The sequence below is a fragment of the Heloderma suspectum genome, chromosome 1, assembly GCF_057233095.1.
Source record: "Heloderma suspectum isolate Gila_16-S chromosome 1, 16-S_ref, whole genome shotgun sequence".
Taxonomy (NCBI): Eukaryota; Metazoa; Chordata; class Lepidosauria; order Squamata; family Helodermatidae; genus Heloderma; species Heloderma suspectum.
Window position 1 is genome coordinate 178,574,272 of NC_139458.1, and position 13,827 is coordinate 178,588,098.

General features: G+C 41.4%; 1 protein-coding gene across 10 annotated transcripts in view; it reads right to left on the bottom strand.

Annotated features, from left to right (window-relative positions):
* The window catches only part of WDSUB1 (WD repeat, sterile alpha motif and U-box domain containing 1), an 88,732-nt gene that overhangs the window by 48,542 nt on the left and 26,363 nt on the right, over nt 1-13,827 (bottom strand). For all 10 annotated transcript variants that reach the window (XM_084811267.1, XM_084811297.1, XM_084811307.1 and 7 more), the window contains 3 exons: nt 12,887-13,066; nt 6,340-6,480; nt 1,379-1,591 (listed from right to left, as the gene is read on the bottom strand). In XM_084811267.1, the coding sequence (XP_084667393.1) occupies nt 1,413-1,591; nt 6,340-6,480; nt 12,887-13,066 (500 nt within the window). In that variant the 3' untranslated portion in view covers nt 1,379-1,412. The remainder of the gene's footprint in view (nt 1-1,378; nt 1,592-6,339; nt 6,481-12,886; nt 13,067-13,827) is intronic.

Sequence of the window (13,827 nt, forward strand, 5' to 3'; positions counted from 1 at the left end):
TGGCTCTCTAGTGGTGTTGACTACTATCAGCTGTTGGACTTGCACTGAATTGCCTACTGCATGTTCAGTCTGTGCATCTTTGAGCCCCCTTGGAGTATCAGTTTTATAAAATAGCATATTGGTGATATGATGTGCTCATTTAATTAGCCTTCTCTGCATAGTTTGAAAGGTTTGTCATATGTAACTTGTCATTAAAGAAGCATGATGTTAATGCAGTCTCCTAGCAAGAGTAATCCTGACATTCACTGCTGAATGGTACCCCATGCCACGTATCATCAGAGCATGCACAATGTTATACCTGTCTGCTCAGAAGTAAATCCCGCTGAGTACAGGGAGACAGTATTGCATATTTAGTATTGCAGCCTAAAATACTATGGATGAAATTCTTCTAAGTCCTACAAAGCTCAATATGCTTAATTGTAAGGGGACATGAAAATCATCTCTCTTGTCCACAAAACTTTAATGTTGAAGCATACATGTTTTTCAGTTAATATGTGCCTGAGGGAGCAATCATAAGGCTGCTAGATGCTGTCTGAGAGGCCATAGGATACAGTGGATACCCCCCGCTGAGGTTGGCGACAGCACACCAACCTCGGAAGGGGGAATCGGGGATCCACCCCTCCTCCACCGCCACCTCACAGACGGTATGGAAAGAACCGTGCCAGCTGGCCTCTGAGGTCAAAAAAGAAACCTTGGAAAGGGGGAAAAGGGGGCATTTCAGTGGGTGTGGGAGGAGACTGGAGAGGCCAGGCTACAAACTATCCTGAGGCCTCTCCAGCCTCCTTCCCTCTCCCTCCAAGGCTCCATCACTAGATGGGCACAAAATCCCATCTAGCAAAAAATGCAGGGCAGGTGGAGAGGCAAAGTTTGCCTCTGCCACTTCCAATCATGGAGGGCACAATCAATAGGATTGTGTCCTAACTTGTACAAGAGTCTATGGAAGTTTATCTTTAAATGGATCTTCCTTCCAGTAACTCACAGGAGGCACCATAACGCGAATGTCAGGGTATTTAATTGCTAAATGGATTAGAAACATGAGTCATGCTTCCATTGTTACTAAGCATGATCAACATGCTCATCTTTCTTATGAAATTAATGGGACATAGTGCAATCTTGCATATGTCCATTCAGAAGCGCAAATGACTTTTTTGGGTCCTGCTCTCAGGTAATGTATAGGGTTGCAGTCTTAACATTGCTCAGTAACAGAACTTTGAGATAAGTTTTAACGCATGTAGTTATTAAGTATCTTAATACCTGAATTTTGTTCAAATGTCAAGGTCCTTAATTTATACAGTGCTATCAATTTACACAGTGCTAATGGAAATAAAAGACCAAGGTACTGCCACCAAGACGTTTATAACTGAATGTATTTACCTACCTTCAGCTTCATTTCTATTATTAGAAAAAATTGTTTAGGATGATGGCTGTTCATTATATTTTGGCTGAGTTTCTAACCAGCGATTGATAGCCATTTTCAGACTTCTGTTTGGGGTAAGTACAAGTCTCTGAAGCGGTAGATTTGTCATGGGACTGGAGTGCCTTTTCTTAATGATCCAGTTTTCCATTGCTTCCTTCTCATAGGAATAGCCATCTAAAGAGAGAATTAGAAACATCACTGAAAGCAGGGATATGTGCTCTGTTTTTTTACCACATTTTTAACAAGACATAGAGAACTGCAAACAATGCAGAACACAATGAAAGGCCTCAACTTTACTTCTGTTCAGTCAGAAAAATCCTTAATAGGCCAACTCAATACAGAATCCACAAATAACATAATATATAACATTCTAGGAGGAATCTGTCTGGAACCCAGTAATAGCCCCCTTCACCCTGATATAGCTAGGGATCTTGACTGGGTTGTCACATGCTGGGTTATCGTGCTAAACAGAGAATATTCTAGTTCAAGAAGAGGTGTGGGGGCCTTTGGGCCTGAAAAAAAAATTGTAACTCATGGATTAGCCCTGTACCAACATGTATTTGATAGAAGGCAAGATCAATAGATTTGCCACAGAATCAGTCTCAGTAATGCCAAATAATAGCCTTATGGAAGGAACTTGCATCAAAATTTTAATAGTATTTTAGGAGCGATCTCAATTTTACCCCTGTCCTACTTTAAATGCACTTTTGTATAGGAAAAAAAAACATAAAACCACACATAGATAATTCAGAAGGGCTGTAGCATATGCTTTTTACATACAGAGGACCAGTCTCTTCAGTTAAAAGGATCTTATAAAACAGAACCAGGAATCATTGGTTCTGGTTGCAATATATCATCCTGGCCTAGATGTACCCAATAGCTTGAATCTTTATAAACAGGTTTCATATGTCCGTATGGTGACAAACTGTACACGTCTTATCAGACTGAATATATCATAAATGCTGCACGTATGTATGTATGTATGTATGTATGCATCTATTTTCCCTCCGGGACTATTTCACACCTTAGGCAGAAGAAACCCGAGTTTGCCACTGCACGTACATCTAGCAGGGGGCACTGGCCAATCAGAGTTCTTTGACTAAGTGTGCTATATCAAAGTCACACTTTACATCTAATGTGCAAAGCCCTCACCCCTTTTATCCATGCCTTCCTTTATTGTGTCTACTGCTGGCAATTTTGATTGCAAGCTCCTTTGAGTAGGGAGCTGTCTTGCGTGCATAACTACAAAGTAATATGCACATTGATGCTATTGTATAAATAACAGCACATTTGAAGACACCAAGATCAATAACTAAGTACTTTATGCTCATATCAAATATTGCCTGAACCTTAACTTACAGCTGCATTCATCATATGAGATGATGATTTTCTCAGGTGGAAAATGAGTAATTGATTTCCATGAAATTAAAATTCTTAGAATAAAAAAGTGATATAGTGACGGATAAATACATCCACCCACACCTTTCCCAAGCATTTGCTCAGTGAAGGCTAGGATTCTCAACACATCTACTACTTATTTTAATACTAGCTTTAAAATTGGTTTCTAAAAGTTCATCACAAAGCTGTCAAAGGAATCATCAGAGCTGCTATGCAAGGTCCCTTGTGCACATTGCCTTTCATGTATGAAACAGAAGTACCAAAACAGTGATGTGACTAGGCAGAAAATTGCAATTGACAATCTGAATTTTGACAGACCTTGCTCAGGACTTATTTAAAAAAATAATCATGTATGCAGTGCCAGTTTTTGTAAAAGCCATTGCTTATTTATGTTTAAGCCACATGTGCTTTCTCCAGAAGCATGAAAACACCTATTTGGAGATTTACTGAGCACTTGTCACTAACATGCTTGCCTTCATCCTCTTCCTTTTGAAATAAGATAAAGAAATGAATCATAGTAGCTTCTATCCAAACTAGCTTGTATCCAAACCTTAATGGAAAGCACTTTTGCTCAAGCAAGGCAGGGCAACTGTTGGAACTTATTGTTGGAACTGTCCCCCACCCCAGCTTCTTCAGAGGGTTGTGGGACCCTGCAAAACAGAATTTATCAGAGTTTTTTTAAAAAAATAAATGGATGAAATTGACTGTTTTTTTCTGGGCCAATCCAAAGGCACATCTCAGGATACAGGGCCTTTTTCCCACTCCAGAGGAGTTAATGGAAGCATTAATTTCTATGGGGATGGGGAAAGAACATTGTGGGATTACACTGGGGGTTGGGGCAAAACCCAGCCTCCCTTGGATAACCCACAAGGGGGTGGTTTTCAGCCTAACCCACCGTGGATTGGCGCAATGATCTGTTTCATCAGCGGGGATTCAGCATCCCTCCAACCTTCCCTCCAATTTAGCTCCCCCTGAGAATGAGTTGAGTTTTGAACTAGAGGGGAAGAGTTGCCATACCTGCCTCCACTGCTTATAAAAGAGATTTAGGAGCACAACAGCTAGTGCTACGCACCAGCACCTGAAAGCTTAGCTGTCAGTCAAGTAGTAGTTCCACACTTTGACAGCTTTTCTCCCCTTCCTTTTCTTACTGCCTTCCTTTGACTTTCTGGTCTGCCTGGAAGGTTCTTTCCTGGAAACAAATGGCATCGCTAAGGTGCCCAGAGTTTCAACAGCCAACTATGGTGCAGGTGTTCTGCGGTTTAGAAAAAACATATCTATTCATGCGGGCATTCCCAAACACTGGGTTGGATCCAGACTGACTTAAGTCCCATACTCTGAGAATGACAGTCCACTGATTATTAGTACTGGCCTACTGCATTATGGATATTTGCTGTATCTTTTGTGGTTTTATTGAATCAGTTTTATTTTGTAAACTGCAATATCTTTCATGAAGAAAGGTAGTCTATAAATAACTTTAATAAATAAAAATAAATGAAATAATAAATTTTGAGCCAGAAAGAGAAACATGCTAGACCAGCCTCCTCCACTTCCAAGTAGGGCAGGGGATTTAAGAGAATGATAGCAGTGATCACACCAGAAGAAGACACAAGGAAAGACTTAAGTGGAAGAACTTGAGAGCTGGGGAGAACACATGCTCTTTTCTCTGTTGCCCTGAGTGTCCAGCATTCTTAATTAGATATGATTGGATAAGAAATCTGGAAAGGATAGACTCCTGATGATCTTGTCAGACAATTTGGAGAAGGGCTGTAGCTCAGTGGTAGAGCACACTTTACATGCCAAATATGCCATGTATAAATTAGGGATGGGGGAGAATTTCTCCCCGAAACTTCGGGGGGGCGAGTGCCAACATGTTTGGCCCCCCGAAGTAGTTTCGGGGAGAAATTCTCCGCACCGCCCCTGCCCCCGCACCCACCCCGGGACGAGACTTACCTTTCCCGAATGTCCCTCCTGGCGGCGGGTCCCGGCGGCGGTTCGTCAGGTCTTCGTCAGGGGCGGGGGCGGCAGCCGGTCTTTCGACTGGCTGCCGCCGCCGCCATTCTAATAAAAGTAAAAAAAAACAAAACGCCCCCGTGATAGGCTACGTGATGATTAATGTAGCCTATCACAGCTGACTTTGCAGATCTAGCCATGATAGGCTACGTAAATCGTCACGTAGCCTATCACGGGGGCGTTTTGTTTTTTTTACTTTTTATTTCGCGGCCGGGCGAGGCGAGGCACCTCCTCCCCGGCCTGAATTTCGGCCGGGCGAGGTGGGAAGCCTCCCCCCCCAGCCTGAATTTCGGCCGGGCAAGGTGGGAAGCCTCCCCCCCCAGCGTGAACTTCGGGGGGAGCAGCGAAGCGCCTCCCCCCCACCATGAAGCAAGCTGCGAGACCAGGTAAGTGGCTTTCGTGCACTCCTAGTATAAATAAGCCTTGTATCTCCAGGTAGGGTTGTGGAAGCCTGTCTGAAACCACAGAATGATGTTGGTCTATAAATAATGATACTGATGGACCAATGGCCTGATTCAGTATAAGGAAGCTTTGAGGTATATCATTATCTTTTATGGCTTGTATGTGAGGAAATTAATTTCACTGCATATTAGAAGTTAATGAATTTCTTGGAATATTAAAACAAAAACACACCCAAAGACAGCCATGTGTGAGAGCTAGAGGCTGAATTCCTTCACCTTAAGAGAGCCTCTACGAGTTAGAGTAGACTGACTCAGCATAATAAGGCTCCATATGATAGCGTTCTGCCTTCTACTTTCTAGTGCAAATTATTACCTAAACCACTTTTAAGCCAGAGTTTACAAGGAATAAATAAAACACATAATAAAACATACTTAAAAAACAAAAAGCAGTAGTAATATTCCAGCATAGTATAAAACTGAGCAATCTAGGAGGCCTCAGCAAATACAGTTCTGCCAGGCCCTGAAAAGGAAACTATGGTGCCAGGCATATTCCTTGTGGGGGAATGCTAAAGACAGATTCCAAACAAGAAGCTCCAGTCACCACCTGCATTACTGCAGATGGCAGGGTGGGTGCAAGACTCAGAGGCCCATCTTCAAATCCACTGGCAGAAAAATCCTAAGGGGTGGAGGAGGTGAGTGGCTCTTCCACCACTTCCAAAGCAGTGCAAGCCAGGGCAGGAGCGCTCATGCCAACAGCCCGGCCTGTCTCACGATTCCACAGCGAAATCAGGGTCTCGGCAGAAGCGCCACTCAGCTGGAAATTCCCCAAGAACTACACATATAACCTTGGGCATCCAGGCGCAGGAAGCCTTCACACAACACCTTGCTGTATGTTCATCTTGATTGTACGATGGTTCATGAAGACATACTTCCTTTGCTGTTTATGGCAATGGTGTCACTAAGTTGAGCAGTAAGACTAGGAACAGATTTCCCTATTACTTTGGAAGAATAGGAATACACCCTGTAACCTAAAGATAAATTTTCTTTAATAGCTGAGCCTTTATCTCTGAACCTAAATAACAGACACAAATAAATCACCTTGTTCCCACCTACCTGCAGCAATGACTGGCTCTTTCATAAGTTCTCTTGTTATGGGACACAGGAATTCATCAGGGATACCCAGACAGGCAGCTTTCATCTGAGTCCTCAGCTCGTCGATGTTTCGCAATACTTTACTGCGGAGACCTAGAGATTCTGGAAAGGAATTCACATATTGGCCATGTAATACTTCTTCGTGCCTAGATCAAACTTGAAAATAAATGCTCAGTCAGTTGCACAAACCTATACCTTCTTTTCTGCTAAATAACGCTGCTAAATATCTAAACATACCAATTGTGCCACCCCTTCAGACATTATGGTATGCAGGCAGTATGCTCCAAACACTGCTACTGTGTGGCCCTTAAAGATGCCACCAGACCAAAGACAGTGAGGATATGGCAGGTGCAGGGGAGTTTTCTTTTGTGTGCAGTCTTAGGCTTCCTGCCCACCTCCTGCCTCCTCCTGTTCACACAAATTAATTGTAGGAGAATAATGTAGCTCTAGTGACTAAAAGGCAACTACATACAGGAGGAAAAGTAAACAGCAACAGGCATGTTGTTTACTACCTGCTATTGCCAGAATGAATGTAGTTACTGCAGCAGCATAGCTAGTTCAACCAACAGCATCAAAAGCCAGACACAAGAGCCTTATAAACCATCCTTCAGTCAATTCTGATGAACAGTATAAAATATTTCAAATACATTTTAAAAATTGCTTCAATTAATGGAGAAACCTAAATTGAGCTCTTTTGTAGAATTCAGTTAGCATGCTTATGCAGCTTAAACTAGCTCCCAAATTACTTATATGTACTGCAACAATACTGATGATATTTGAATGTTCAAAGGCAGACTTTGAACTGTTTCAAGTCAGACTTCCATACACAGAGAAGAGGATGGGGTCATGACCAATGTTTATAGAGGTACCTGATATTCTGGTGACGTTTTAGAAACAATCATAACTGGGGGTGGGGTGGGGAAGCTGATTGTGGCTAGTGTGGATGTATTAATTTAGCTTTCCTTAATCCTATTGTGTAACTGCAATGAATTTGAGTGAATGCAAAAATCCTGTACTTCATTTCAATGGGCTTTGCTGTTCTAATTTCACTGTTGTTTATGTTGTTATATGGCAATTAGTTTGGAAAAGAAGCTAGTTCTATTTGCATGGTAATGAAGTATTCTTTCAAAGAGGTGTCAAAAACAATCAAACAGACTAATGAAATGCTATGTGAACCACCTGCTGGTCACCTTCTCAATTAAATGCCTCTGGGAGAAGAGAAAACTAACGTAAGAGAACAGAAACAAAGCAATTACCATAGAACACTGAAAGAAGAGTCCCTGGTCTCCACTCTTACAGTTCATGATTTTTATTGTTACAAAAGGATACTTAAATCTGGTACATTTTTATAAAGAACAATAAGAGCCCTATTCTAGAGAGTTAGGCATGCTTTAAGCCCATTGATTTCCATAGGCTTAGGCACGCTTAATGTTGTACAGGCTGCAAGAGAAAGACAATGAGAGATGCTCATGTGCACACAAGTAAAGCCTGGCTTGCTCGGATATGACACTCAAATACTGACAGACGCTATTAGAGCAGAAAGTTAGATACTCATTTTCTGATGTATGAAAATACTTCCAGATTTTGTATCCCAAACTGCAAATAAGAAATGGAGCAACCTGAAATCTCTTCAGCATTTAGCAGAAGCTAATCTAATTAGGTTTGCAAAACTCCTCCTGTGCTTCATCTTGAGGCTGCCATTAACTGCAGACTTTGGGGCTTTAATATCTTCTTTAACACCTGCTTCTTCCTCCACACAGTCTTTTGCTTAACATCCAGCCTGAAGAAGAGTTCCGCAAAAGTCACATGTTCATGTCTTTGTGACATTTTGGTTGGTCCTAATAAAAGTATCACCCTACTATGACTTTTTATAAGTTGTATGTTTTCAGGCTCATGGCTACTTAATTTTTTAATCTGTAATTTTATACCCAGTACACTAGATCCATATTTAGTTGTACTTAAGAGCAGACCCATTGGGTTGGGCCCAGATTTAAACATGTACAACACAGCTACTGGAAGCTGACTTCCCTGTCCTCTCCTTGCACAGCAGCCCCTCCAGCCCCCTGATAATACTACACAGAGGGCTGGTGTCCCTGCTGAATGGGTTAAACTGTGGTGTGAGTGTGAATCCTCCCAAATTGGGCAGTGGCATCTCCCATGAACAGAGCCTTTCCATTTATGGAAGGCAGATCCTGGATCCAACCCATTGATTTCAATGAGTTGACTCTAAGTTTGAATAAATCTGGACCCAACTTGAAAATCAGGTAACACTTTGTATTACTTGACTAAGGAAATATTGATATACATTATCACAATATTAATATTGCTGTTTTAAAATGTTATTTCACTTGTAAAAATACATACAAAACTATGCGAACGAATGGTGCCAAGAGTTGTGAAACACTGTAGAAAATCACAGGTACATAAAGGACAACTAATTGTTCAGCATTATTACACTTGAATCTTACAGAATATTGATTAGACAGAGTATTACTGAATAAAATAGAAATTGAGTTTGGTACAGTGGGGTGGCTTAAGGGGGGAAAATGCTGTTGAGCTGAGCATCTTGTAGAGAGAAAAAGCACCAGCTGGTTTGCCTACTGAAGGAACGGAGAGAGCCTCCTGATATAAAGGAGGCAGAAATAAGAATTGACTTCTCAAGTTGTAGAGAGTACAACCTGTCCAACCTTTTGAGGCAGAGAAAGAACTGAACAAATTCAGAGCTGTTATATTTATAAAACTGGAAGAAATATCCTCACAGGAATGTTTCATCTTTCAACATTAGTTCATCCGTATATGTGAATTTGCCAGGAAGTATTTAAGACTACATATCATCATGTTACCTAAACCTATACAGTGTAACTTTTAGGCAGGATAAAAAGTGCACATTAGCTTTTAGTTCTCCATAATCCACATCTTATCATTAGGAAAGATCAGAGAATACCTGAGGGCGCAGATGTTCTGCTCTACCACGAAGTCCTTATGAAGCTGTTCTGCACAACTATTTCCAGTCGTAAATTAAGGATCCAATTGAGTGGAAAATCACCAGGACAAATGCATACATAAACATATGCCTCATATCTGTGATGAATTCTGCACTGTAATCACCAACGGTGGGGGTGGGGTGAGGTATCACAATAGCTGCCTACCATGTTCCTATTCTGTTAACTTTGTTGGAGTTACAGAGGAAAGAACTTTCAGCTAACAAAAATATTTTAGATTTGGTTTACCCACTATATCACATAACTGGTCTCATGACAAGCTCTGCCAAATCTCCTTTTATTTTCTTATTTTTAGCTTATAATTAGTTCTCAGTGGTGTCATTAAAAGTCCCAGTACTCAGGCAACAAGTTATGTTGATTTTTCCAAAGTGCTGGTGCGTACGCTAGAGGTCAGCCCAGCTAGGGACTCTTATCTCCAGTCCTGCTGCTTTCAATTTTCATATAAGCCTACCATCAGCATTATCTGATTAGACTCAACTGATAAGCCTGGCATCTCTGGCCTCCTTGAATGTTCAAAGAAATAAAGAAGCATTGCCCCTTACCTTTCTTTAAAAAAAAAAAAAAGTCTGATCAACTACAAAAATTGTTCATGGGTGCCAGCTTTGGGTGATGTACAGAAGGTAAGGTGTAACTCTGGGCAGTATCCAATGGAGACCCACCTGCAAACAGCCAGCCGCACCAATTCCCATCCAGAAGTAGTACCCACCACTTGCAAAACAGAGGTTAAGCGCTTCTGGGGGCAACCCGAAACAAGCAGAAATTCTCATTTTTGGAATGGGCCAGGTTGGCAGAGCTTGCAGGAGGAAGCTCCACCAACCAGCCCCGTTCCAGACACTAGTGTTTCTGCTTATTTCGGGGCTTGTCCCCGGAAGCACTAAATCTCCATTCCACAAGTGGTGGGCGCTGCTTGCGGAAGAGATTCAGCAGGGCTGGCCGCTTAGAGAATGCAAGCAAGGCCCCATTGGGGGTGGGCAGCATTGGATACTGCCCAGTGAATTCTAAAACCTAATGAGCTCATTTATGCAAATGACTTAGCAACTATCACCACCAGGCAGAGCGAAAACTAGAGCAGCCTTCCTGGGACTGGTGGGACTTGCAATCTGGAAGGCATGAAGTTGGGAGAGACTGAACCAGAGAAATCAGAGACACAACCATAAGGCCATATATAGGCATTTATACTAACGTAGTTCCACTGAAGCAAAAATGGTGTATTGGATTGGCCTGATAATTCACAACATAACAGCACTGTAGAACTGAAAACAACTTGAAATCGTATAGCCCCATTCTTTCCTATGGCAGAATCCTCCACACATAATTTTACTCACATCATATAGATTAGGTGGAAAGCAAAGAACAGTTGTTAAAGGAGAATATATCAGAAGTGCCTAATTCAAAGCAGGTTACTTGAGCAAATACAACAAACCATATGCTATAGAGAAAGGTGAAATCCAGAGCCATAAGTCTGGAAAAAATTCCTTAGAGATTCTAGCAGCCAGTCCACGTATTACATTTTAAAGTGTAATTACAGTGTGATTAAAAATGAAAAGTATCAGTGAGACAAATGTGTTTGTAAACACAGCTATAATACTAGGGACATATGATCAGTTGCAGCTTGCTATTGAGTGTGCACTCTACAGCAAACCCAGGTTTGCCTCTGCATAATGTGTGAAATGGCACCTTCAAATGTACTGTGTGAAATGGTCTTCACAAAAGTCATCTGAACCACTGAGCCAAGAGGAAGTTCTCCCGACATGCTCACTCACTTCCTAACACAGCTGGCTCACAAATCAACCCCATTCAACATGCCATTTCTAGTCAAAACTATCTCTGATGCCTAAAAAACAAAAAAGGGAGTGGGGGGACTCCTAAATTCATGCAGCTGCTGGAACATTCCTAACCTTAAGCATGGTCCTAAGTCAATTCATTTGAGTCCGTTTCTACTACTACAGCCTAGGTCATCCAGTTTGGCCAGCATATGGTCCTTATCCTTGCTTGCATTAACAAAATCCAAACCCTGTATGCAACATCCGGTATGGCCATTTCAAGAACAAAAGAAACTACACAGAACTAGATTCAAGGGAGAGGGGGATTGTTTGACTGAAGGAAGGGCCAAATAGCTCGATCTCGTTTACAAAATGCAGGCACAAAAGGTCTACAGGATATTCTGTGATATTCTATAGGATACTGTGAATTCAAGTACACAGGCTTAAATTTTGCAGCTCAGAAGACAACACGCAGATTGTCTCAAACCATTACTGCAATCCAAATGTATTTATTGAAATAATCCCTAGTGGACAGCACAGCATAAGAGTTATTACACAAGACTGGAGACAAACACTGCAGGTTCCTAAAATGGGGAAAAAAGGGTTTTGTATCACCTGAGAATGAAACTTTAACCTCTGAGGGTACTTTCAACTAGTAGGTAAAGCTACCCAGTTAGTCTTCTACTGACTTTTTTGTTTACCTAGGACATCACCTAAAATTAATGTCCAGCTTTGTTAATATAAAAACTGTCAACTTTCTCTTTACTTCTATTTTCCACTTACCAAAGAGCCTGTGTGTTTCACCTAAAGATGGAGACACATCCACATGTTTACCAGTGTAAACATTTTATACGTTCAAAAATGGGGGTTCAACCACTGTTATGCTTCTTTCTCCCAGCAGTCCCAAGGACAGTCCTAGGTGTAATCTGAAACCTGCATAGCAGAGCCTAATCTAATTGGCCTGATTCGCACATAACAGTAATTGTGGGTTAATTACCCCACAAATTGCAGAACTCTAGCAGGAGTGAGCAAGTGTGCTGCCCCTGGCACACTCATCACTTCTGCTTTCAACTAACAAACTATGATCACCCCATTCGTAGGCTTTTAGTGTGAAGTCCGAACCCTGACACTCTGGATTGTTTAGGGGGTAAACAACCCAGGTTTAATCCAACAACAAATCAAAGGTTAACTCTGGGTTGTTTAACCCCTAAACAACCCACAGTGTCTGGGTTCAGATGTCACACCAACAATTTATGAAAGGGATGATGGTAGGTTGTTAATTGAAAGTGGAAGTGATCAGCGCTCTGGAGGCAGCGTGCTCATTCACTCCCACTAGATTTTGGCAGTTCTTGGGTTAATTGACCCATGACTGCTGTTACGTGCAAATCGGGTCACTGTATCCTACCTCCTCTCACATTCTGTCTTAAGATTGCAACTAAATCCAGACTCCGTGGCTTCAGCATCAGCTAGATTTCCTTCCACCCTTGCCAGATAAAAAGTCCTGCAGAACTCAAAGCTTGCTCCCTATTCTGTGACATTTTGGTTGGCCTAATAAAAAAGGTATTGCCCTGTTTGGATTCTTTTTTCTCATGGGCCAACATGAGAAAAAAAAAATCAAACAAGCCAATGTGTCACTAGTACTGCTGAAGAAGTTTTCAAAGATGATAACCATAGTATAACAGAATATACAGCATAAACAAATCTAAAGGTATTATAAAAGGGTTTTTTTGTTTAAAGTCTTACCAATGTTTAAATCATCCACCAAGCTCTCTTTTGTAAGACTCAGCAGTTCTTTACCATCAATGTTGTTCCCTTTGAAAATCTCAACTAGGTCTTGTAAGCCGTGTGTGCATAACCAAACTGAAACCTCTTCTTCCGACCAGTTATCAACAGATATCTTTGGTTCCTCTATTAGTGTACTTCCTAAGAGGAAATCAAAAGGATTTTTTTTTTGCATAAGAACATATTTTAGATGAAACAGTTGAAATATTACCAAGACTCCAAAAGTTGCTTTTAATAAAACTCTTTTTTTTGTATCAGACTTTAGAAAGTGTTATATAATGTGAACTTCCCTGACATATTATGCACTTATGAGAAGGCAAATGCTGCTTTCATCATTTTTTTAATGGATTGGACCCAGACTTGTACTCAACACTGGCGGGGGGGGGGGGGTATTTTTGCTGATTCTTCCTTCCCTCTGCAATTTCTGTGCCCTCTAAAAGGCTGCTCCAGAAGGTTGAGAGATGCTCCAGAACAGCATGAGAGGTGGTGGGCAGTGGGGACAACATGGGGAACTGCTAAAAAACACCACCCGTTCTCTTTCTTCCAATGGGGAATCTCCATTTGCAACCCAATTCTGTTCACAAATGGAAGAAGCCCTTCTGTTCGCAGAAAGGCAAGTCTAGATCAAAGTGAAGATCAAGTCTAGATCAAATTCGAACTGGGTTTAGATGAGCTGTGGCGCCCATGCATATCCAGGAAAAAACAATGGAGAAAGGAAAATGGAGAACAAAAAAACAAAACAAAAGGAGAACAAGTTTTCTCTAAGTTTTTTCAGAATCAGGAAAGGCAGATAGGAGTTTGTTTGTTTTTTCCTCCTTATGTAACATCAGTGTTTTAGGCCAGTGTAGCCAATTAAGGGCAGTTTATCCAAATGACTTAAGTTAGCCCACGGGACCCTTTCT